Consider the following 26,635-nt stretch of genomic DNA (forward strand, 5'->3'; position numbering starts at 1 on the left):
AATCAGATAGTTCATTGCCATCACTCTGCTGCAAGGCACAGGACAGCATGTTCTCTGGAAGCTTTGAGGGGAGCTCCTTGGCTCAGCTCCTCTGGCTCCTGGTGTTTTCCATTCAAGGTATGAACCTTCCTGTACAAACTTGAGAAACAAAAACAGGGCAAGAATTGTAACCACTACTTAACAGATGGGAAATTAAGGCACAGATATCTAATCTTCATGACTGGGAGTGGAGTTAGAATTTGGACAGAGATGATCTTTATCTCTTCACTGTCACATAGGGTCTCATCTACGGCTTTCTCTTCTATATTTATAAGATGCTCATCATTAATAATGCTTCCATCAATAATGTTATTAATGTTTTGATTAATCAGCTTCCCAGAGTAGGGATGTCCTGTCTCACATATGATAGTGTCCTGGTAACTAGGACATAGTGAGGATCTCAGACCTTGACTCGGCATCCTGATCCTGAAACATTTCTTATATGGCCAGTCCATCTATAATTTACTTTATGCCAAGGCTAAAAAATATAATTTACTTATAGATCTAAGTTAATTTTCTAACATTAGGTGAAAGGAATGGTTTGTGTTATTGTAATGGCATATCTCATCCAGCTTCCAGGGGACAGATTGTGATGAAACAATACCCAGAGACTGTGGCAGTGTCTCTAGGAGACCATGTCACTCTCCACTGCAGAACCATCTTTAGAGTGGGTACCTCCATCGCTTGGTACCAGCAAAAACTTGGACAAGCCCCCAAGCTCCTTATCTTTGGTTCTTCTGCATTGGCTTCTGGGACCCCAGCACGATTCCGAGGAGGTGGCTCCAGACTGGACTTCACTTTGACCATCCATGGAGTAGAAGCTGAAGATGCTGGAGTTTATCACTGCCAGCAGCATTACTTCCACCCTCCCACAGTGATACAAACCCCAACAGAAACCTCCTTGTCAAACTCAGAGCCTCTTGCTCTTATTACATGACAACTGTTTCCTGTTATTGGTCACATCATATGGGGAGAGGAGACAGAACGCCCACAACTTACACACTAGATGGATGGCCCCTTTTCTTTTTTATAGAAGTTAAAGGTCACATAGAGAGGTCTTCTTGAATCATTCAGGAATCAGGGAAATTTCCCTAGTCGATCATTCAGTAACTCAAAAGAATTTGATAAACACTTCTTGAGTATTGCAGAGGGCATTCAAGGGACAAAGAAGTATAGGAAATGGCTTCTGATCCCATCTAGGTTGCTACCCAAGATGGAAGGATAACAGTGAATAACCAAGTCAGTTTATAATTAGGTATTGCTCCCCCCTCCATCCAGCTGATTAAAAGTTACATGAACTAAGAGATTTTGCTTGTTTAGATAAGAGTCAGATTACTCTTAACACTGATTCCACTCTACATGGAACATACAACTTTTCATTTGTATAGGTGTAAAGGGTGAATGAATCACATAATAGTGGAAGAATGTCAAGGAGATGATAACATCCAGTGATTTCTATGTTTAAATTCTCAAACTACAGCTTCACAAGAGTGTACTTATCATATCTGTTCTAATTGTTAAATTTGCTCCAAGATAGAGTCAGTCTCATTTTTCCCCTTCATGTGCCACACTATATGGGAACACTATAACAACTAATGATTGTAAATTAAAGACCTCCCTGAAGGACAAGATATCAGGATGTTGATGCCAAATGATCCTGTCATGTAAGTATAAAATAAATGGGGTTTTGAGATTAAGTAAAGGGGAATAATCATGAGGCTTGAAAGGATTGAATGTTCCCTACCAGTTAAGAAAGACATATGTATGTATTTCAGAATGTGAAAGGGAGAAAACAAGAGTTTATTAAGTGCCTACTGTATAAATGTTTTACAAATCGTTTGATCCTCACAACAACCCTGGGAGGGAAGTACTATTTTTAACTCCATTTTACAGATACTGGAACTGAGGCAGACAAGAATTAAGTGACTCTGCCAGAGTCACAAAGCTATTAGGTGTCTGAGGTTGGATTTGAACTCAGGTCTTCGGGACACCAGGGAAAGCACTCTATGTTCTGTGCCATTAAGTGACCTCTCTGGCATCTATTTGGTTTTTGCTCTGAAGGTCTCATCATGAAGCCTGGTGTTTACTTTGAAATTGATGTTAGTAAAGATTCATGCTTTAGATTTTTTAAAAGGGTTGAAAACTCAGTTCCAAAACTGGGGCAAATTAAAGTTTCAGTAAAAGAACAGGATTAGTCACCCAGTCACTTTTTTTGCTGTGGCTATTTCCCGCCCCCTGGTGGTAGCATTGAGAAATGTTACTAAAATTAATGAGGATCATAGAAGATTTACAAGTGAATGAACAGTTTGGTACAATAGGTACAAAACTTGCTCAAGCACCAAACTTCTTGAAAATGATAAGCATTTCTATAGTGTGAGAGTCAAGTGAATCTAGTGACAGTCAAATGGCAGTCAAGAAAATAGAGTTTCTATATATTGGCTTCAAATAGAAGCCAGAGACTCCATGGCACAATGAGGAAGATTAGACAAAGTCAAAAGACAGAAAAAAATTGGAAAATATAAGGTCTCTTATAGTAAAAAAACAAAACAAAACCAAAAAACCATTGACCTTTAAAACATACCAAGAAGAAAAAAAATTAAGTATCATTGGACTAAGCTGGTAGTCATTACCAAAAAAGGAATCTAGATATCACATCTTAAGCGATCTTAGAAAGAAAACTGTCCAAGTCTCTTAGAATCAGAGGGCAAAGTGGGAATAGAATGGATCTACTTATCATCTCCTGAAAGAAGTCCCTAAATGAAAACTCTCAGAAACATTATAGCCCAAATCCAGAGCTACCAAGGGAAAGAAAAAGTATTGCAAGCAGGTGGAATGAAAGAAGACAAGAACCAAGAAGCCATAGTGAGGATAAAACATGATTTAGCAACCACTCCTATAAAGAAGTAGAGATCTTGGAATACAGTTTTCCAGTAAACAAAGGATGTAGACTTACAACCAAGAATAACTACCCAGAAAAACTGAGCATGATCTTACAGGGGAAAGAGAGAAATTTAATGAAATAAGAGGACTTCCAAGCATTCCTGATGAAAATACCGTAACTGTGCAGAAACTTTGGCATGAAAACACAGGAATCAAGAATGACATATAAAGGTGAACATGAATGAACAACGATAAGGGGCCAAGCAAGAATAAAGTGCTTATATTTTAATTTAGGGAAGGGATCCGTACACTTCCGCTGAACACTATTATCATTAGAGGTCCCAGAAGGAGAGTCCCAAATAGAACTCACCATCTTTCCACCTCAAATCATCTCTTCCTCACATCCCTGTGTCTTGAAGGCACCATCATCCTCCAGATCCCTTAGGTTTGCAGCCTTGGTGTCATTCTTTACTCCTTACTTTCATCCTGGATCATCTGTGAAATCTTTTCATGTCTACCTCCACAGCATTTTTCACTGGGTTTCCTCTATACTCATTCAGTCATGACTCTACACCTTTTTCTGTTGCCTGGAAGACTGAGAAAACTCTCTCATTGGTCTCCCTGCCTCAAGTCCATTACAGTCTGTTCTTAAGACAACTGTCCAACTGATTTTCCTAAAGTATAACTGACCATTTCACCTCCCTATTTGATAAACACTAGTGGCTTCCTATTACCCATAGGATAAAATATAAATTCTTTTTTTTGACAATTTCAGTATCCTCACATATTAATCCCATTAATACACTCCATACATTGGCCATACTTATTTGACCCTCATGTGGTACTCTGACTCCCACTTGCTGTCCCTTTCCCCTGAAATGTTCTCCCTACCAAAACCCTGTCTCTTAGACTTCCTAGCTTCCTTCAAGACTCAGTTCAAATACAACCTTCTGCAGGAAGCCTTTCCTGGTTTCCCAAGTTGTTCATGCCTTCCCCTCTGTTATCTTTGATCTACTCTATATGTAACTTGTTGGTTAGTTGGTTTCTTATTGTCCTTCATTCTCGAAGAGGACCAAAATGATATCACCATGATAAAGTCAAGTTTCAATGTGCCTGACTGTGGCTGATCAGACTAATATGAGCTTGGAATGCTCTACTACAGATTGGGCACAGATAGTCCATGTGAATATTTGGGGTGGATTCTCTAAATTTGTGCATCCTATGTTTCCTTTGTGCTGTTTCAATTCTGCTTTGCTCATAGAGTACAGCACTCTTTCTCATGGGGGGATGCCATGCTGAGTGGTACTGTGCCAGTGTCTCCGATGTTGCACAGTCAAATCCAAAGTTCTTGAGAGAGACCTTGAGAGTGTCCTTGTATCATTTCTTCTGGCCACATGCGATGGCCTGCTCCATGTGAGTCTCCATAAAATAGTCTTTTTGGCAAGTGTACATTTTGCATTCAAACAACATGGGCAGCCCATCAGAGTTGCTCTCTCTGAAACATAGTTTGAATACTTGGCAGTTCAGCTGGAGCAAGAACTTCAGTGTCTGGTACCTTATCCTGCTAGGTGATCCTCGGAATCTTCCTAAGACCATTCAAATGGAAATGATTCAGTTTCCTGGCATGGTGCTGGTAGGCTGTCCATGTTTCACAGGCATACAACAGTGAGGTCACCACAACAGCTCTGTAGACCTTCAATTTGGTAGTCAGTCTAATACCTCTTCTCTCCCAAACTTTTCTTCTGAGCCTCCCAAACACTGAACTAGCTCTGGCAATGCATGCTTCAACCTCATTGTCAATGTGTACATACCTGGAAAGTACACTACCAAGGTAGGTGAACTTATCCACAGCATTCAGAACCTCTCCATTTATTGTAATTGATGGTTCCACATATGGATGGTGTGGTGATGGCTGATGGAGCACCTGTGTTTTTTTTGGTGTTAATTATTAGGCCAAAATTAGCACAGGCAGCAGAGAATTGATCCCTATACTATTGTGCTATAAGAAGTTATGAACAGGTGGACTACAGAAAAATCAGGACTTATATGATCAGACTTATATGAACTGATGCTGAATGAAGTGAGCAGAACCAGGAGAACATTGTATACGGTAACAGCCACAGTGTGTGATGACTGACTTTGATAGACTTAGCTCTTGTCAGCAATGCCAGGACCTGAAACAATTCCAAAGGACTCATGATGGCAAATGATATTCATATTCAGAGAAAGAACTATGTAGTCTGAATACAGATGGAAGCAGACAGTTTTCAATTTTGTTTTGTTTCATTTTATGTTTTTCTTTCTCATAGTTCCTCTCATTCATTCTAATTCTTGTATACAACATGACTAATGTGAAAATGTGTTTAATAGGAACATATATGTAAAGCCTATATTAAATTGCATGCATCTTGGGAAGAGAGTGGGGAGGGAGGAGGAGAAAACTGAAAACTAATGGAAATGAATGTTGAAAACTAAAAATAAATTAACTAAAAAAAAGATGAACAACTCAAAGTTGCTATTGATTTGATTTCAGTTCAATACAAAAAACATTTATATTAAGTGCTTACTACATTGGACTTCATTTAGTTCATCTGTTCCATAATCCAACTCCCTTCCTTTTTATACCTCTCCTCATTCCTCCATCCCAGGAACTGGTCACCTTTGGTTCATTTTGGTTGCTAGATTCATACTTAGCTCAACAATCTCTCCAAGAGACTCTGCCCATAATCATCAAACTGTTTCATCTGGAGCTGTAGTCATAATTCCACTGGCAGGTGTGGCCCCGGAAAGTTAGCCTCCTTTTGAAAGTACAGATTGCACAGTTTCATAAAATTCATCTCATCGTTGCTGGCTGGTAACAAAGAGGTACTTTCAGCGTGCCTTATCCTTGCTTAAGTCCTAGTCACCTGCGGGACAGCTCCTCTCTCCCCCTGGGCCAGATGAGCTAGAGAACTCTCACCATTATCTTTCTCCAGGTCTCCTCATGAGGTCTCATAATCATTCCTGGGGCCTAGTCAAAGCATGTAAACTTTGAAGGATACTTGCTGTTCTCAGCTTTTTCTCTTACAGATCTTTTAAACATGACAACTCTCTTTTTTCATGATCTCATTTATAACATAAAAACAGGCTGGTAGGTGGTGTAGTGATTAGAGCATTATACTTGGTGTTGGGAAGACCTGAATACAAATCCTACTTCAGACACTTACTAATTATCTGAACCTGGGCTAGTCAGGAATGAGTCAAAAAGACTTGAGTTCAAATCCTGTCTTAGAGGCTTATTAGCTGTGTGACCCTGTGCAAGTCATTTCACATTTTTCTGTCTTGATTTCCTCATCTGCAAAATGAGGATGATAACAGGATCCATCTTCCAGGGTGGTTATGAGGATCCAATGAGATAACATTTGTAAAGCACTTTGCAAACCTTAAGGGACTAGATAAATCCTAGCGATCACTATTACCGTTATTATTGGGCAGTTCCATTCATGCTACCTGCCCTGTGACTTTTCTCCCCAAGCATTGCTTACTTTTTCAAAATATTCAAGAAACTGTAGTGGAAAAATAGTAGCTGGGTGAAATGACCTGCTCCATCCAAGGTAGCATCAGTTAAACTGGAGAGCTCCAGATGAGAAATGTCGGGTTGAAATAATCTAAGCAACTCAAAGTTGTTCTCGGTTCAACTCTATTCAATTTGATGAACTGTTATTAAAGGGACTTCTATGTGACTCAGAGGGAGTGGAGCCCTGAGAGGGCCAAAGAGCACCATGTAGAAGCTGGATGGCCTTGACGTTGCCTGTGTCCTGGGCTGACTGCTTTGCCCAGGAAGGACCAAGTTCCTTTCATTTCAGATCCAGTTATAGATTTCTGCTTGCCTCTGGTACTCTGTGTCATGCAGCCATGTGCCAGACCTTGTGCTAAATGCTGGGAATACAAAAACAAGCAAAATGAAAGGTAATACCTGCCCTCAGGATCTTATATTCTAATGGGGGAAGACAACCCATAAAAGGGAGCTGAAAGGAGATGGGTGTGAGAGGTGGGAAGAGTATCCATGAATACATAGTCTTGAAGTCTGAAGAGTCAGATGCAGAGCCAGAACAAAGCATGGATGGACTGAACTCGTCCCCAAAATGGAGGCCTCTGGAAGGAACTCATCAGTGGGAGAAGGAGGCTGGTTTGAGGGAGGGATGTTCCAGGGTGAAATGGTACCAAATGAGGAGGAAAGTTGAATGGAATTGAAATCTAGGCACCCCTTCTTGTACTAATGTCCCCTGCTGTATATTGTATAGTACTTAATGCATCATTAAAAATTTCTCTCTGTCTCTCTCTTTCTCTCTCTTCTTCTCTCTGTCTCTTTCTCCCTTTCTCCCTCTCTCTTTCAGACCTGTGCTTTTATCAACATTGGAACCTCTCTGGTGTGGAAGTATTTTTCCCCATTGATTCAGATCCACAATTTTGCTGTAACTTAAAGTCTTAGAGAATTACCAGGAACAGGAGTTCTTTAGCTGGAGTTCATGAACTTGTTTTTCAAAAAATGATAATATAATTGGTTTCCTTTGTAGTCCTATGTATTTTCATTTATGTATTCAAAAGCAAGATTCTGAAAAGGGGTATATTGGCCACACCAAGATTTCCCAAGGGGTCCACAGCCCCCCAAAAGTTAAAACCCCTTGACTTAGACTAACCTCTCCATTTTTGTGGAGGGGATACTTATTCAGGCATGGATTGGACTAGGAGGTCTCATTCATATATGTTGGTAGGACCTGCCACACAGAAATGCTGTGAGACTTAAATAAGATAATACATTTAAAGTGCTTTGCAAACCTTAAAAATCTCTATAAATATCTGGGCTTGATATGGTTTTGATATCCAGAAAAGTGAGGTAGGGCTCTAGGCCAGTCAGTCTATAAACAAACCTTTATTAAGACCTTACTATGTTCTAGGTGCTGGTCATGTCAGGGATCTAAGGTTGATAACTTGGCAGGAAGGCTTCAAATAATCTTCTCTGTCAATCAAGACTGGTTTCTTGACTGCTTGGCTAGAGTGCCTTTTGAACTCATGGATCTAGATTTTCTAGCTGGGTGGGGAGGGTCTGTTGGGATGTCCATGTTTTTTTGGAGTAGAGATGAGTACCATAATTGGTGTGGGAGTCCAGGTTTCCCAGGGGACTTCTCTGCTCTACTGAACATCACAAGATTGTGTAAGAAGGAGGGGTGACAGGTTATGAAAATTCTGACACTTGCCTTTTCAGAGGGACCATAACTCAGCTCTCTGGCCACAAGAGAGAAATTTGGTCCCTTTCTTGCTGAAGCAGTGGGGCTCACAGGTTTCAAGGGAAGTCAGGGTCTAATAATAAGTTCTGCGGTTAGGAGGTCCTTTTACATCCTGACTTCCTTACATGATTGCAGCTACTTTGCATAACTTCCTCTGCCTTCTAAGACTGTTCCTTTTCAGAGATGGGATAAACGGGCATCTCAGTAATCGATGTTTGTTAATCAATTTCCTATAGTTCAGACACTGCAGGATATTGTCCCTGGCTAGATTCTTGAGTTTGCTGGTGCTCTAGATGAAGGGTGATGGAAAGTAGAAAGAAAGAATAAGTGATAGAAATGCCCAGCCAGAATCAGTTTAGTCCTTCTGTTTACCCTCATGAAGTGAGACTGGGAGGGGATATCATTCCAGGTTTTTGAGAAATAGGACAGACCCAAGTGTCTATGGAACAATTTACAGGTTCTCTTTTGGCTTGGGATGTGAGGAAGTGGAATAATTATATTATCCTATGGTGTCATATCTCTATAACAGGATGTGATTGAGAGAAAAAGAGTTACTGAAGTGATAAGGGTACATGTTGGTGTGTGCTGATTTTAGATAATGTAAGGTTATAAATTTAGAGCCAGAAGAGACCTTAGAGATCATTTGGTTTCATTATCTCATTTTTACATGGGGAAATGGAGACCTACAAAGGTTAAGAGACTTCCCCAAGGTCACACTAGTATTGTCCGATGTGGGATTTAATTTCAGTTCCTTTGACTCCAGAAACATGCTCTTTATAGGTCTAAGATACTATTTGAAAAGATGTTTAATCTGAAAATTTTCTACTCTGAATTTTTTATGGTATTTCCCAACTCAGGCTTCCATGGACAAGTTTCGGTAACTCAGTCCCCAGCCTTTCTGTTTGCGGCCCCAGGAGAGAGGATCACTATCACCTTCAAGACCAGTAAGAGCATAATTGAAAGCCAAGGCACCAGCTCCATGCACTGGTACCCGCAGAAGCCTGGCTAAGTCCCAAGGTTATTCATTTAGCATGCTTCTGTGATGGCCCCTGGGGTCCCTGCATGGTTCAGTGGCACTGGATCTGGGATAGATTTCACATTTATAATCAGTAATGTGGAGGCAAAAGATGCTGCTGATTATTACTGTCAGCAGGGCTATAATATTCATGATCCACAGTTCTCTAATCCAGATCATAAATGTACCTAGTCTGGTTGATGAGTGGAGTGGCACTGTCCCTGCTGTTTCTTCTTCCCAGAAGCTACGTGGACTGCTCAGATGTGAACTCTTTGGGTCTATATAAATATAAACAAGGTTCAAGGGATGGAACTAGTTCACAACTCCACCAACAGTGCTTTAGTGTCCCAATTTTTCCACATCTCTTCCAGCATTTGTCATTTTCTTTTTGGCATTTCAGAGTTATTTTAATTTGCATTTGTCTAATCAATAATGGCATAGCATTTTTTAATGTGGCTATCGATAGCTTGGGCACCTAAGTGGTGCACCAGATACAACACTGGGCTTGGAATCAGGAAAATCTGAGTTTAAATCCAGGCTTCTCTTATTTCTGTAGCTAACATTTCTAGCACAGTATAAGGAGCTTACATTCTAATGGGGGAAGACAATGCACACACACACACACACACACACACACACACACACACAAAGAAAGGTAAGAGAAGAAAAATAAATGATAAGAATTAGAATAGGCAATAAGGAAACTCTTTCCAGATGATATGATCAGAATCCTGGAGAATCAACTAAAAAACGACTTGAAATTATTAACAACTTTAGCAAAGTTGCAGAATACAAAATAAACCCACATAAGTCATTGGCATTTTTTTGGCAGCAGGAGATAGAAAGAGAAGTTCCACTTAAAATATCTGTAGAAACTGTTGCTGGAGTTGTGAACTGATCAAATCATTCTGGAGAGCAATTTAGAACTATGCCAAAAGAGCTATAAAACTGTGTATACTCTTTGATCCAGCAATACCACTGCTAGGTCTATATCGCAAAGACATCAAAAAAGGACATATTTGTACAATAATATCTATAGCAGACCTTTTTGTGGTGGCTAAGAATTAGAAAGTGAAGGGATGCCCATCAACTGGGGAATGGCTATACAAGTTGTGATATGTTATTGTAGTGAAATATTGTTGTGCTATAAGAAATGACAAACAGAAAAACCTGGAAAGATTTACATGAACTGATGCAATGTGAAGTGAACGGAAAAATCAGGAGAACTTCATACATAGTAACATCAATACTGTTTGACGAAGAATTGTAAATGATTTAGCTGTTCTCAGCAATACAATGATCCAAGAAAAACCCCAAAAAACTAATGATAAAACATACTGTATCCATAGAAAGAACTGTTATTGTTTGAATATAGAATGAAGCATGCTATTTTTCTACTTTCATTCATTCATTCATTTTTATCTTCTATTTGAGTCTTCTTGCATAAAATGACTTATATGAAAATGTTTTACATTATTGCACATGTATAATCTATCTCTGATTGTTTACTGCTTCAGGGAAGAGGAAGGGGAGGGAGTGAATGATATTTGGAACTCAAAAATTTTAAAAAAACTCAAAAAACTTTAAAAAGAATATAAGCTCCTTGCGGGAAGGGACTGTCTGTATTTTGTATTTGTTTCCTCAACACTCAGTATGGTGCCTGACACATAGCAGGTGATTCATAAATGCTTACTAACTATTGACTAATTTACCTGACCTCTTTGGTCATCCATTTCCTTCTCTGTAAAATGAGAATGTTCTATTAGATGATTTCAAAAATACTTTTCATCTCTAAATCTGTGATCCTATGATCCTCTACCTTTCTCTGGATTCTTGGAGCACTTGACCTTAGTGTCTTAGGGATGGTAGAATTTTCTTCAGGGTAAAAATGATCTCCCACCTAGTACCACATACCTTAGCAGGACTCTTAGAGGCCATCATTGTTCAAGATACCAAGATTTCATAGTCTGCCAGGAACTGGAGTGACTCCCTTCTACTCCTTTATCCCTCAGTTACACCACTTGCTTTGCAGAATTCTGCAGAAATGTTGGTGCCAGAGAGTTATAAAGAGGTTATTTTTCCTAGTGATGGGCTTAAGCACAGCAAGATGGAGTCACCATCCCAGTTCCTCAGTCTTCTTTTTCTCTTGGTTTCAGGTGAGAACATGTGATAATGAAATAGGCAGATGTACTCTTTTCTAATGAGATGGGAGGTTTAAAAGTCACTTGTGAAAATGTGAGGAGTCTGCAACAGAGTAGGAATGTGTATTTCTATAGTAACACAAGGTAGTTTGTCCTAACAGAATGTTTGTGGACTTAGTGTCAAGATTCAGGAAAATTTTGTTTTGTTTGGGGCATCACAGTTTATCCCTTATTTCTGCCTTTAGACTTCAGTGGGGACTAATGTTCACTCAGTCTGACTTCCTTTCTGGGATCCCAGGAGAGTCATTGTCAACTGCAAGAACAGTCAGTGAGGAACATTCTGATGGGAAAATATACCCAAATTGGCTCTAATAGAAACCTATGGCTCATCTGCTCAGTTTCCATCTGGAGCTCTTTGGTCCCTGCCAGGTTCATGGATGGTGTTTGTGACATAGATTTCAAGTTTACAATCAGCGATATGGAGGCTGAGGCTGCTGCACATTATTGTCATGCTCAGAATTCTTATCATCCTTGCTCTAGTACTGAACTTAAATTTCCCCCAGTGTAGGCTGTCCCAGCTACTTATCCTTCTGACACAGTGGTGCCCGCCTCATATAGACTCTCTGGATTTATAGGGGAAAGGTTTTCCAAGCTCAGATAATAGAGAGGGGAACTGAAAAGTCTACATACCCTGAGACCATCTATTACTCTTCAGCCTCCTTAGTCCAAGCAAGGCAATTCAGGACCAGAGTCCTTCTCCTATATGTCACATGTACACGCTCAGAACATCCCTCATCTCATAATCCAAACTTAGCATTTCAGCAGACCCTCTAGTTTTTGCTTTCATTATTATTGCCATCATTATCATTACCATTACCACCACCACCATCACCTTCATTATCATCATCACCATGGCCATCATTACCATCATCATCATCACCATCATCACCACCACCACCTCCTCCAACATCTTGGTAACTAGTATTAATATATGCCTTAAATTTGCAAAGCATTCATTACATGTTATTTCATTTGGTCATCCCAGCTACCTATGAGGTAGGTGCTATTATGATCCCCATTATACAGATGAGGAAACTGAGGCTGGAGACAGATTAAGTGACTTGCCCAGAGTCACACAGCTACTAATGGTTATCAGGATTTGAACTCAGGTTTTCTTGACTTCAAACCCATAAAAATCTTCTCTAGCTATCTTTTCTCTCCTTGCTTCAGCTTCCAAAAGAAAGAGTGGTCATGGATCCTGAAGGAGATAAGGCAGAGGCCTAATGCAAATCAGGCCATTGGCTTAAATGGAATTTCATATCCCTTTTTTCCTAGAGTACGTTCTAAAGTAAAATGTTCCAGAGACTTTATGTTTTGGGGACATTGTTACTCTGCTATATTTTCTACTTTTCTTTCCTTAGCTTAGTGAAATGAAGATGACTAGGAAGGATAGAGATGATAGTTTGGGATGTGGGTCATCTTTTCCCTCTCCTAGCCATGCACATTGATAAATGTTTTAGTTCATGTCTATTCCACTTGGTCTGAACCCACTGTTACCTTCATCCAGGACTTTCCATCTATTGCCCCTTTGCTCTCCTATCAGTTCACACAGAAATTTAGACCCTTTCTAGTCCTCAGACCCAGATTGTAGTCTGCTTCCTCTATCCCTTGAGAATTATTATTTCATTTTTGTCCTCCCTTATTTCTTCTCCAGTCAATATTAAAAATACATTTCTCATCATCAGTCCTTCTCCTCTTCCCCTTTCACTGTTGTGATTTCTTCCAAAGTCAAAGGGTTCCAATTAAATGATTTTCATGACTATTACTCAGAATTCTAGATGTCATCCTAAGATGCTCCCTTATGGCCAAGATCTTGACCTTTATAGAATCCTAAAAGCTCAGAATTAGGAGACCTCAGAAGCCAAGTAGCCCAGTCTATACCTGACCAAGAATTCCCATTAGTGCATACTTTATAAGCATGACTAGCTTTTCTTAAAGACCTCCAATGTGGGGAAATTCGTTATCTCTTGGCATCAGCTTATTCCATCTTTGGGAAAACGTAATCATTAGGAAACTTCTTCTTACATCAAGCCTAAATCTGCCTCTCTCTAATTTTCACCCATTTCTCTTAGTTCTGTTTCTGGCAACAATCTAAATAAACCTCATTCTTCTTGCACATGACAGCCATTCAAATACCTGAAGACAACTTATTATTTATTTCCTAAGCTCTTTTCTTTTCTGGGTTAAGCAAGCCCAGTTATATCAATTGATATTTGCATGGCAAGCTCTTAAGGACCTTCAGCATTTTGGGTGCCCAACTCCGAATAATCTTCAGCATATCAATGTCTTTTCTAAAATATGGTACCGAGAACTAAAAACTCCACCCCCTTGGAGCGTAGACCTACATAGTAGGCACTCACCAAATGTGCTTTTTGATTGATTAATATAGTACTCTTGAATATACTCTCCACAATACTACTTCTATCTATCTCCCTTTCTTGCTTTATTTCATACTACTATTATTCACATATTCTATATTCTAGCCAACCTGTACTATTCACTCTCTTCCAAACACAACATTCCTCCTGCTTCTGTATATTTTCAAAGTCCATCCCACATGCCTAGAATGAACTCCTTCCTCATTCCTACCCTCAGAATCCCTAAAATACTCATTGTCTATGTCTCTATCTATGAAAATTTTTTTCATCCTTCAAGATCCAGTTCAGGTACCACTTCATCCGTGATACCTTCTATATTGTTAATGTATTCTTAATGAAATGGGAAGATCTTTCCCATCCATTAATAGGTCTATGTGACCTGCTTCAGTCCCATGGAAGCCTGAGTCACATGAGTCTAAGTCACATGGAGCCTGTGGTGGGAGAAGCTTGCAGAATGGGTGGAGCAGGAAGTTTATGTGACTTGGAACTTGGAGAGAGAAGGGATGCAGAGAGACAGAAAAAGCAGCTAGAATGGGTGAGACAAGGGCATTTTGCTTAGGAGAGCCTGTTTGTGGGAAGGCCTGACAGAGGGAAAGCTTAGGGATGGTGGTGCTCCCTGCAGGGATAATGCGTATAGACCTCTTAGTTAGTAGGATGGATCTGGTTTTCTGGTATATGAATAAATATCTTGGTTCTGTCTTCAATAAGAGGGTGTGTTATATTTTGCAATTCAAACCTGGAAATATGCAGACATATTCATACCAGTCACTGTGGGTATCACCTTGGCAATATAACTATCCTTGATGTATCCAGGAGAAAATGATCACTTATTTTTTAAAGGAACAAACTATTTAAATTATAGTCATGCAAGAAACTAAGTAAAATCTATTTTTATAAAGAAAGGGGAAAAGAAAATTAGCCAGTCAGTAAACGTTTATTAAGTGACTACTATGTGCCACTCAGTGTGCTAAGTGCTGGAGATACAAAGAAAAGTAAAAGGCGGTTCTTCTTCTCAAGGATCTTACAGTTTAACATAGATACAAAGAACTATGTACAAATAAGATCTAGACAGGATAAAGCATGGATGACGTATTGAAGGAAGGGAATTTCAAGTGACTATTGTATTTGCTTTTGTCTTCAATCAGTCAATCAATAGACACTTATTCCCAGGGTCTGTCTAGAGCATTTCTATCATTTAGTTGCGGCAGCCAAATACCATCTTCTTGGTGAAGTCATCGAGGTCCTCACAGAGCTTCTGGTTTTCCTGATCCTTGCATTCCTCATCACTGGGCCACTTCTCAATATTGGTGTCTTTGGTAATGATGTAAGATACCCTTGAAAGAACAAGAGGTTGTCATATCAGCACCTGCATGAAGTGAGGCTAGCTACAAGGAGTCAAAGCTTTCTGCTCAAGCTACTCAGTGATAGGACACATTCCAAGAAGCTCTTTAACTGTATGAAATGAAGGCACCTTCTCCTCTCTATCTCAAAGGCATGAAGTGCCATGATGTGGGAGGAAATTCCAATCCTAGATGCCTCTGGGATCCATGCTATTAGGTAGATACTAAAGGAGGAAAAATCTTATACTGAAAATGGTAGTATCCAAGAAGGTACTTAGATTTAGCTATGGCAGGAGGAAGTAATCACAGAAACTCAGGGGAAATGCTAAATTTATAAAATAAATATAAAAAATAAATGAAGGACTGCAAAGTAGCAACAAGCGTCCAGCTGAGATTTTATACCATTAATTTGTATCCACTATTAGAAAAAAAATTGTTTGAAAGTCGCAGAATCACAGAATTTGAGAGTTGGAATGGACCTCAGAGGCCACATTGCTTCAAGGCCCCATGTAGCCCTTTAGGTCTTCCAGTGCCACCCTTTGACTGAATCCAAAGTTCACAGAACAAATCCCCTTAATAAAAGGCTTTGTTCTGTAAAACTTGGACTCAATGAGAAGGCTACACCCAAGGCTTAGCACCTAGGGCCTAGCCCATACATATCTTCCAAGGAATGCTCACTTCAACATACTGAACAGATAGTCATTGCAGATAAATATGAAATCACAAAGAGAAATTTAAGTAAGACAGAGGCTTCTTAGTAAGCAAAATTCAGATGAAGAATACCAAATTCCTTTTCTGGCATAACAAAGTTAACAAGGTCACTTTCCCTGGTCATCTTTTCTAGCATATCCCTAATAGCAATGAGCCTAACCAGGGTAAGTAGAAAAGAGAGGGCATCTATGTTGCCTTTCTCCCTTCCACCACCTCACCTGTCTTTGATTTTGGCCCTACAGAACATGCTCCTAAGTGGCCTTATTGTGGCTTTCTTTCTCTGTAATTCTTTGGAAGGAAGGCACTTATCTAACCAGTTACCAGCACTTGATCCTTTTCCTACTTCCAGACTCTCTGTAGCAAGAGATGGGTCAGAATTTCAAAGTCCTTCCTAACTTTGTTGTTACATGGAAGTCTTCCTTAATTAAGAAGGTGACTTTAGAAGAGGAGTTCTTAACCTCTTTTGTATCATGAATCAATTTGATGATCTGGTGAAACCTATGGACCCTTTCTTAGAATCCTATTTTTAAATACATAAAATAAAGCACATTGGATTATAAAGGAAACCAATTATATAAGATATATAATTTTTTCCCCATCCAAGTTCATAGACCTTGCAAAATCTATCCATGAACCTGTTGGGGGTGTGTGGACTGTAGGCAAAAAAACCCTGCTAATTGTAATAAGGTGCTAATTCTTGCTAAACATAACTCTGCTCTTCCATTACCTTCTATTTTAACAATCTTTGTCTATTCTCCTTTAACCATCCTCTTCCTCACCTCAAAATATTTTGGGTCTTTTTCATTCATCTTCTCTTCTGTTCCTGGCTCAGAAGAAGAGATTGATCTCCTTACAACCAATGCTAAACCATCCATATGTGCCCTTGATCTCAATTCCTCTCTAGTTCCTCTATGATATTGTTTCATGAATCAACTCTCCTCTTTGCATCTTGATTTTTCCCCCTCTCCCTCCCTCCACCTTCCCATTCATGTATGATCATGCTACTCCCTAGCAAAGTGCTAACTTTGCCCTGTTAGTACTTAAAATTACCTTTCCTTTCTTTCATTGCTAAACTTCTTGAAAGATTACTTTATCCTCACTGTCTCTCTGTATTTTATTGAGTCTAATACTGTGCCTTCCATATAATAAGTATTTAATAAATACTTGTTGAATAAGTTGACTAATGAATCTGACTATTTCACAGTGAAATTTATTCTGTTTGTTTTTCAGACTGCTTTGTCCAGGCTGCCTGAAGACTTTAATGACCTTACTATTCAATTAAGTGATCAATCTACCAAAAAGCAGGCTATGAGCTAGGCACTGTGCTAAACACTAGAGATATAAATGAAACAGTCTTTGCTCTCAAGGAGCTTACATTTCAGTGGGAGGAGAAATTTCTTGTACCATAGAGATAGATACAAATATATATGCAAAATAAATCTAAGCTAATTTTGCAGGGGAAGCGTTAGCAGCATTAGACCTCCTGGTCAGAAAAGTTCTCATTCAGGAGATGGCATTTGAGTCGAGCTGTGGGATTCTAAGAGGTAGAGGTAAGGAAGGAGTACATTCCAGGCATGGGAGTGGGGAATAGCCTTTGTAAAGACATGGAGATGGGAGATATAATGTCATCTGTGCAGAACAGCAAGAAGGCTTACTTTTCCTGGACCAAAGATTGTGTGAAGGGAAATGATGAACATACTAAAGGTTGAAAGGTAGGTTGGAGTTAGTTTATGAAGGACTTTAAATGCCAAACTGAGAAATTTGTATTAGAACCTATCAGTAGTAGGGATCTACTGAAATTTATTAATTGTGAATTGTAAACATTGGGGGAGGGGGCTAAGTAAAATGTGCTTCACTTAAACTGTAAACCAAATTCCTGACTAAATTTCTAATGAACATAAAGTTTAACTTTTGGAGTATGTTGAAGTCTTCTATTCAGTATACTTTTCTTACATATCTATTCTGCATTAAACCTTGTATTAGGAGCTATGGATGGAAAAGAAGGTGGGCTATAAGATAAAGAGAAGGTATTTCCGTCCTCCAGGAGGTAATAATCCCATTGGGAGGACCACAAACACACATGAGGTAACCTAAGAGCATTTCTGTGTAGGGAATGCAGAGTAGGGGAGTGACTGCTTTAAATTTCACTGAATAATTAAATTGGTGAGATTAGAGTTTGCTTTTGAAGGAGGTAATTGATGATAGAGGCAGAGATGATAAAGGAAGAGAATTTAACAAAGACCAAAACCAAGAATTTGGCATAATTTGAACCAGCCTTCCTAGTTCTTATGCTTAGGTTTAAACACATCAGGAAATGGGAACATTTGGGGGTCACAATATAAAGGAAAATCTCTGGAGATGGTCTTAGCCTGGTCAATGTTTGTGTTACTTTCTTTGTGTAGAGAAATATGGCTCACTTTGGTCCAACATTTACATAGCACTTTAAGATTTGCAAAGCACTTAACATAAGTTGTCTCATATGGTCCTAAAAATCACCTAGGGAACTAGGATGCTACTATTATTCCCATTTTACATATGAAGAAACTAAGGCTCAAAGAAGTGACTTTCCCATGGTCATACAACTATCATGTATCTGAATTAGGATTTGAACTTGTCTTCTTGACTCTAAGTCCAGCACTCTATCCACTGCTTAACTGACTCTCAAAATAATGTCCAATGTTAGCTAGAATCATATCTCCTTCCCCTTGTGATTCCTATCTTAGACTAAACTTATAAAGAGATGTTAAATGTCACACCAGCAAATGGAAAACTCACTCAGACTTCTTCATCCACAGGTCCTGGGTAGTACCCCAGATCAGGTAATGTTTACCAATCTCTAGTCTCAGAGTACCTCTGCATTTTACATGGCTGATAAAATTTCTTTTTTTCCCTTCAGGAACGTCGTCAGACCCTAAGGGGAAAGAAAATATGAAAACAATATTTGGAGTGAAGTCTGGTCTCTTCAGGGTCAGAATTAGGCTGAAATGTCCCCCTTCAACTCTGTCTGCAAAGGAGGGGTGCCAGTGATGCTCTGATGCAATGCAACATGAGATGGAGTCCCCAGAGTTCCACAGGATCTGAGCTTAATCCACATCCTAAGGTCTGAGGTATGGAAGGCTCAAGGATCTCACTTACACCATGTATAAATGTTGAAATAACTTTAAAGCTTAGGGGATCAAGGGGGAAGATTGGGCTCACTCTGACCTGGTTTGATGACCCTCAGGATTCTCATGACATAGTTGTCATGGCTGCTGCTCTGGTTTATGCTTAGGAGCGTTGTCTTGTACACTGAAACACAAAGACGAGACAGACATAAGGAGAGGGCCACCCAAAACATGCTTTTGGAGACTTAAGGAGTTTACTGACAGCTACAACTTTTCAAAAACCATCCCTCAGTCAAATATTAGAGTGAATTCTGCCTCATACTTATAACTCTCACAGACTTGTCACCTCACACAAGGAATAAAACATTCTCAGCCCCTTGTTTCATTTTCTTTGCTCTGCTTTTTATGGCATTGCAAGTCAGTTGGACGGTTGAGAATTACAGATATAGGGACGTTACCAAAATCTACTCCAGGCTGACAGGCCATTTCCTCTCGAATGCCATCTTGATTTTCTTGCATGAAGCAGTGATCTGTCAGGGAAACACATGTGTAAGCAAACAAACATGGAAAATAGATGTGTCTAACAAGGGAGGGAGTGTGATGCAGTGGGATGGGCACTGATTTAGAATCAAGATGACTTGGGTTCATATGCTACCTCTGGCCCTTGCTAGCAGTTTGACTTTGGGTTAGTCTCTTAACATTTCTTGGACTAATTTTCCTTATCTATAAAATGAATGGGCTGGAAAAGATGGCTCATGAGGTTCTTTATAGATCTAAATCTATTATTTGTAGTCTTAGCTCTACGGTTAAGGAAACAAACCTCAAGATAAGATGGGAACAGAAGTAGTAGGAGTAGAAATCACTAAGAGAATTGAAGGATGGAAGATAAATGAATATGGCAGGAAGAAGTTGGGTATATGTTTGTACCTGCCAGAAATTAGATGTACAATTCTCTTGCCTGTTGGGACACTAATTAACTTGATAGTTTAAGTAAATTAATCTGCAATCCACAATTACATATTAGAATGTTATATTTTGATTTTGCAATGAAAGTTGTTTTTGGACCTGGTGCTCTCACGTTGTCAGTTGTTGAAATCAATTTACCATAAATCTCTGACACATCTCTAGTCTAGAGGGCTATTATCAATCCACTGGTTGTTGTGGGCATATAGTCCATGCCAAGTCACAGAGTGGAAAATGCAGAGAACATTAGATAATTTACAGGCAGGGAAGACAATAGATTGCAATAGGATTATTTTTTAAATGTCATTCTTTTCCTCCCTAATGTTGGAAGGGATTGGGAGAGAAAGAAAATAGATTTTTGTTATTAAAAACAAATTAAATTAAAAATAAAAAGACTATCAACTATGTCAAATTTCTGGCCTTCTAAATGGGGGGGATTTGAAACCCCCAAAATTTTAAAAACAAATTTTAAAAGTTTTTACATGAAATTGGGGAAAATAAAATATAAACTTCAACACTAAAAAAAATTAAAAGATGTATAATGGGTAGTAGAGAAGGGGAATATGAAGGGCAGAGACTGAGTAAGAACAGGGAATCAAGGAGTTAGAAATATTTAGAATTTGAACAAACTTGGAAGTCGGAGAAAAGGAACAGGCAGTTAAGATGGGAAAAGGATGGAGGCACCTGGAATAGGAGTTCATAGGAGGCATAGACACGATAATGATAGTCAGCATTTATATAGCACCTTAAGGTTTGCAAAATGTTTTAAAATACCTCATTTTATCCTCACAACAATCCTGAAAGAGAGGCGCTACTATTATCTTCATTTGACAGATGAGGAAACGAGGTAGATAGAAGTTATGTGACTTGACCAGAATTACATGGCTAGTGGGTATCTATGTCAGGATTTGAACTCAAACTTTCCTGACTCCAGATATTCAGGAGAGAATAGGAAGATATACACAGGGACTAAACTGAACTTTTATTAAAAACAAACAAACAAAGCACACCTGAACCAGTCAAACTGATCTATTTGAGTCACTAAATACTTCTTCTAGGAGTTGTTTTATTCTTTTTCTGGAAACTGAACCTGGTCTTGGATCTGCTCTTGACACCAAAATATGAACACATGACTCTGGTACAACTGTCACTGAGTTGACAGTTGATGCAATATAGATGAGAGAAATATATTCATTTTTTTTAAAAGAGAAGAACAAGATATACAAAATCCTTCTATAATTCTTTTGCCCTAAAATTCTTCTACTCTAGTCACAGCAGGGAGGATGATGAGGGTTGGGGAGGATAATTTTTTCTCAGGATTTTTATATAATATCTAGCATTTCTTTAGCATTTTAAGATTTGCAAAGTATTTTATATGTATTACCTCATTTGGTTCTCATAATAATCTTGTGAAATACATGCTATTATCCTCATTTTTTCAGATCAATTAAATGAGGTTGACAGGGGCTAAGATACAATATTTGGGGAGGAGTTTGGACACAGGTGTTTCTGACTCCATGTCAATCATGTTGACCACTATAATATCCTGCCTCTCAACTCCCTTTCCCTGGAAGTCTCTATGCCAGTCTCAAATCAGAAACTGGCTTCCACTATGGTAGGAAAAGAAGAAAAACAACTAAAACCAAGAAAGCAAACTTTCTCAGATATCCCAAAACTGTATTTACCTATGTGATCTTAGAAGCAAGTCACCTAATCCTTCCTGAGACTTCTTTCCTTAATTTGTAAAATGAGGGGATTGGATTGGAAGACCTCTGTGGTCCCTCCCTATTCTAAAACTATGTATCTTGTGATCTATGGTCCTATAAAGGTCACTTACGTCTTTCCTCTGCTTTTTCTGTATCTTTCCCATATTTGTCAACCTCCTGATTTTCTCAGCACCTATCTGGACCTTTGGTTATTACTCTAGGTGTCTGATTCTGAGTTGTTTAACTCATCATCTTGTCATCTACTCATCTAACATTGACTCACTGATCTTGTTCACATATGACCTTATAAAGACTGACTGCCTTTCTGGGATTCATCTCTGGAACCCTTATGGGTTGTGGGATCAATTTGCTTCTTTGGCTCGAATGCTTTGCTCCTGTGCAGAGACTGATGTAAAGAGATTGCCTGCTACCTATAACCTGATAAGACAATGTGTAGAAAGCCTTGATTATACCAAGTCTTAAGCACTTGTTCTCCTCTATGGTTAATTTAATTTTGAAACTATTCCTGAATGGTGATTTTTTTTTTTTTGAGGAAGGAGTAATGTATACAGAAAGTGGGTATATCTGGTGATTAGAAAAATATATCAAAAGATTATTTGCAACAAACCATTTTCATGAAACAATCAAGAAAGACTGGGTGGTAAGCATAATTTTATAAAACAATAGGTTTGGCCTGTGTGAATTGTGAAAAATTGTGGTTATATGAAATTCCATGCATGAACAATAACTGTTACGGTATATACCCAAGAACCAGCAAGTGCTTTCAAAAAATAATGGAATGAAAGCTTCCTCTTCTTATGGAAAGATGATGACATGGGAAAGCTTCAGCCAATTAAGAGGTTTCTGTTTCCCACTCTCCTCATCTTTTCTTCTTGCTTCTTCTCATTTACTAGATTTAATATGTAGGCTAATCCCAGGATGCTACAAGTATTCTGAGAAGATGGTATACCATGCCCTTTAGAGAGGAGACAAATCCCACCCTACCTCACTCTTTGACAGTGGTTACCTTCAGCACATCGACACACGTCCCCAGTGCAGATCTTATGGAGCTGTCCATCTGCGCGAGATGGGTGGTAGAAACGGGTGCAGCGATTCTCTAGAGGGGGGCAAGATTAATATGTGCCTTCTGAGTCCTCTGCTTGGGTTTCAGATGGCCAGAGTAGAGTAGCCAAGATTGGGAGGTAGTTCCACAAGGGTTATAGAATTGAGTTTCCAGGATCTGGTAAGAATTATTTCTTAAAGGCAATCAACCCCGTTTGAGCAAACCCATTTAGTGGCACATTACATTATATCTTCTAAACATTGACAAGGTGCATTAATATTGAGACATTAGGGACACTTGATGACAAATAGACACACTTCATGATTCTAAGATTGCGATTATCTAGAAAAGGAGATTAACATGACATACTTGCGTACATGAAATAAAGATAACAAACACTTCAGTGGGTTAGGGTAGAGGATGTGGTGAGTTGGGATGTACTTGAGTTGTTTTTTTTAATGCTAAACTTAAGCATTCCTGTAGGAAAAGGAGTCAGACCTCAGTTCTAATTTCAGCTCTACCACTGAGATCAACAATGTGGTCTTCTCTTCAGACTCCACTTTCCTTTTTTTTTTTAAATGAGGGGACTTAGGTCTTTTTCATCAACTTCAAAATGAGAGGGTTCAACTAGATAATCACTAAGCATACTTTCAGGTCAAATATTTGTGCCATAGTCTTTTGGGCTTTAGTCCTTAATAGTTCATTGGTTCCATTTCTTAGTTTCATTTCCCAGTTGGTCAGCTAATGTGTTACCTAAAGCGTAGTATTCATAGATTTTGACAGCTGCTGGCTGGATTAGACCCACTTCAAAAAACTGGTGTGCTTTGAACCTGATGCACTCCTCTTCTTTGTGAGAAACCTGAAGGGAAAACCCCAATGAATCAAACAAACGATCAAGCATTTATTAAGTACTTACTATTTACCACAAACTGTGATAAGTTCTAGGGATGTGATGACAAGAGAGAGTCCCTGACCTCAAGGAGGTTACATACTAGCAGGAGAGACAGCATAATTAAGCTATCCTTCTCTTTTCTGCCTCTTGGATTCCCTGACCTTTAAAGTTTCAGCTGAAGTCTGACATCTAAAGCCTTTTCCAATCCGTCTTTATCTTAGTGCCTTCCCCTGATATCATCTCCAATTTATTCCATCCATATCTTATTTGCATGTTGTCTCCCCAAATTAAACTGAGCTCCTGGAGAGAAGGGACCTTTTTTTTTTGTTCTTTATTTGTATCTCTAGTACTTATCACAGTGCCTGACACATAGTAGGTACTTAAATGCTTAATAATTTGAGGTATAGTGTAGATGGAAGGTAACCTTAGGGGTAATCAGACTTACACAAAGGTAACAGCTGGTAGAAGGAAAGTACGCCTATAGAAGAATCTGATTGAGCTGATTCTTAAAGCAAACCAGGGATTCTGATACAGAAAGGTGCAGAGAGAACATTGAATATGAATGGAAATGAACTTCAGACATGCAGGATGAAGATAAAGGGAGAAATAAGAGCATAAACAGAAGGGAAAAAACCCCAAGAGCTGTGTGTGTGTATGTATGCCCACATAACGCACATTCTAAATTTTTAAGGGCAAAGTGGGAGAAAGTGACAAAGACCTAATTAGCTGAGATGAGTCAGAGGTGGTGTATGCCAGTGAGAAAGTGGGCCATTGATCACTGCAAATTGTGCAAATGGGAGCAGTATGATGTATATCAGAAACTTTTATTACTCTATGAATGGGGAGATTGGGGAGAGGTAGTACCCAGTGCTGGTGGTCATAATGGGTTGAGGTCGTAGAAGTGGAAAATATCTTCTTGATTTACTCCTAACCCACCTAAAGGAGATTATACAAGAGGATAAGTACCTGAGAGATGAACTTGGTCAAAGGAATTATTACCTTATTCAAGTAGATAATGAGGGTCCCTCTGTCTGATGGGGATTTATTGATTTCAAATTTGGAAATATACTTTTCAACTCCTTGAGAAAGCTGAGGACATTAAAGGAAATACAATAAGTTTAGAGATAGAAAGCCATGAGGTCCAGGGATGGAAGTAGGTGTGGTGGTGGTGGCCACTGCCACTTGGCATCTCTTCTAGAGGAACAGAGAAGACATCAAAGATTTTACTTTTTAATGAAGAGAAAGCATACTTCATTGCTATTCATTGGTTGAATTTTGTTTGATTAGTGGTAGATCAGTAGAATGCCAGATACTTTCGGTTGTAAGGTTTGAGTCTCACAGATGAACAAAATAACCTGGTTCAGTGGAAAGAACACCGGCTTTTGAATAAGGTGACCTGCATTCAAATCCTGCTTTTGGTGATTACCTCAGAAAAGTCATTTAGCCACTCAGACTCAGTTTTCTAACCTGTAAAATTTAAGAGTTAGATTAAATGGCTTCTAAGGTCCCTTCTAGCTCTAAATCTATGATCTTATGGATTATTACACAGAGGCCCACACTTTCTGGGAGCAGAGGTCAATTAGTGACTCTGGTTGAAGCAAGAAGCTGACCTTTCCCATGTTTGCCTAGGATGATAGGACCTGTTGAAGTAGAGAAGAACCCTCCAGGGAATACTTGGGTTTCCCCTACATCAGGAGCGATGGATTCCATTTGGAGTAGGTCAGGGAGGACCATATTTCATGACTAATTCTTCTCTTATTGCCATCTTCACAAAATGGGGCCTTTGTTGGATACATGGCAGAAGGAGGAGTTAGGACCAGTTTGAAGAATCCCTTTGAACACATCTTCATGAACATCCACACCTTAAAGTATGGATGCTTAAAGACTTCTGGGAAGAAGTACTTCCAAGACAGCCCATTTCACTTTGGAACATTTTAATAGGAAATATCTCCTTGAAATGAACCTAAATCTGTCCATCTTCAGCTTCTGTGAATGCCTCCTAGTTCTGTTTTTAGAAGCCAACCAGAAGAAGTCTAATCTCTTCTCTCCATAATGTCTTCCAAAAGATTGAAGTCAGTTGTTTTTCCACCTCTTAGTTTTTTTGGGGACCTAACTCTCCTAGTTCTTTAAATTTATCCTTATATGACATGACCAGCTATTCTGGTCACCATCTTCTTTATGTTTCTTAGCTTACCTATGTCCTTTATAATAGGTAGTGGCACCCAGATGTCTCTTGACCAGCCTAGGGCCACAGGAATATGAGCTCCCTCATTCTGGGTCTTCTGCATTTCATATAATATCATCTCTATGAGTCTGAATACACACACACTTTCTATAACTTACTCTCTCCACATATATATGTATGTGTGTGTGTGAGTGTGTGTGCATGTATGCATATAGTTACTTCTAATAAAACAACAGATTTTTTTTTCAGATCAATTTGGCCATCTAATCATTCTTCCCCCATCTTGTACTTGTGAAGGTAACTTTTTGAACCTCAAATATGAAATTTTATATCTATCTCTATTAGATTTTCCCCTATAATTTAGACTGCCAAGACAATTTTCTCTCCCGACTTAATCTGCAGATTTGATAATATTCTGTCATTAATAAAACAAATTTAACAGTACTGAGACAATGCCTTTCCTATTTCAGACATCTTTTGTGTGTGTGTGTGTGTGTGTGTGTGTGTGTGTGTGTGTGTGTGTGTGTATTTATGGGGGAGTAAAGAAGGCAGGAATAAGCAGGCATCCTTATCTGTTTATCCCAGGTATAGAAGAAGGATGTACAGGCATTATACAAGACTGATGAGGAGCCCAATGACAGGACTGTTTTGGCTTCATTATTGGAAATATCTCTTTTTGGTTTGATTCATCTAATGGAGAAATGGACTTCCAACAATTCTGATATGAACAGCAAAGATCAAACAACCCAGGTCTTGTTTACATATGTCTGATAATTAAACAAATTATTTTATTTAATTAAAAGTTCTTCAGGGTCTTTCTTAAAGGACTGTTGTATCTTCCATAGACCCAGCATCATGGTAAACACATAGGAAAAATTCAATAAGTTCCTG

At 39.0% G+C, this 26,635-nt stretch overlaps 1 protein-coding gene and 1 long non-coding RNA gene across 4 annotated transcripts in view; one reads left to right on the forward strand and one right to left on the reverse strand.

Moving 5' to 3' along the window:
- Positions 1-26,526, forward strand: LOC140521634 (uncharacterized). The gene is made up of 5 exons (XR_011973009.1): positions 1-117; positions 612-1,703; positions 9,044-9,130; positions 18,728-18,938; positions 26,330-26,526. It is a non-coding gene; the product is annotated as an uncharacterized lncRNA (long non-coding RNA).
- Positions 14,704-26,635, reverse strand: part of LOC140521617 (venom factor-like) — a 74,999-nt gene continuing 63,067 nt past the window's right edge. For all 3 annotated transcript variants that reach the window (XM_072636855.1, XM_072636854.1, XM_072636856.1), the window contains 7 exons: positions 24,559-24,648; positions 23,421-23,526; positions 22,632-22,721; positions 19,394-19,465; positions 19,036-19,119; positions 18,607-18,742; positions 14,704-15,114 (listed from right to left, as the gene is read on the reverse strand). In XM_072636855.1, coding sequence (XP_072492956.1) covers positions 14,976-15,114; positions 18,607-18,742; positions 19,036-19,119; positions 19,394-19,465; positions 22,632-22,721; positions 23,421-23,526; positions 24,559-24,648 — 717 coding nt within the window. In that variant the 3' untranslated portion in view covers positions 14,704-14,975. The remainder of the gene's footprint in view (positions 15,115-18,606; positions 18,743-19,035; positions 19,120-19,393; positions 19,466-22,631; positions 22,722-23,420; positions 23,527-24,558; positions 24,649-26,635) is intronic.

This window comes from Notamacropus eugenii, chromosome 1, assembly GCF_028372415.1.
Source record: "Notamacropus eugenii isolate mMacEug1 chromosome 1, mMacEug1.pri_v2, whole genome shotgun sequence".
Lineage (NCBI taxonomy): Eukaryota > Metazoa > Chordata > Mammalia > Diprotodontia > Macropodidae > Notamacropus > Notamacropus eugenii.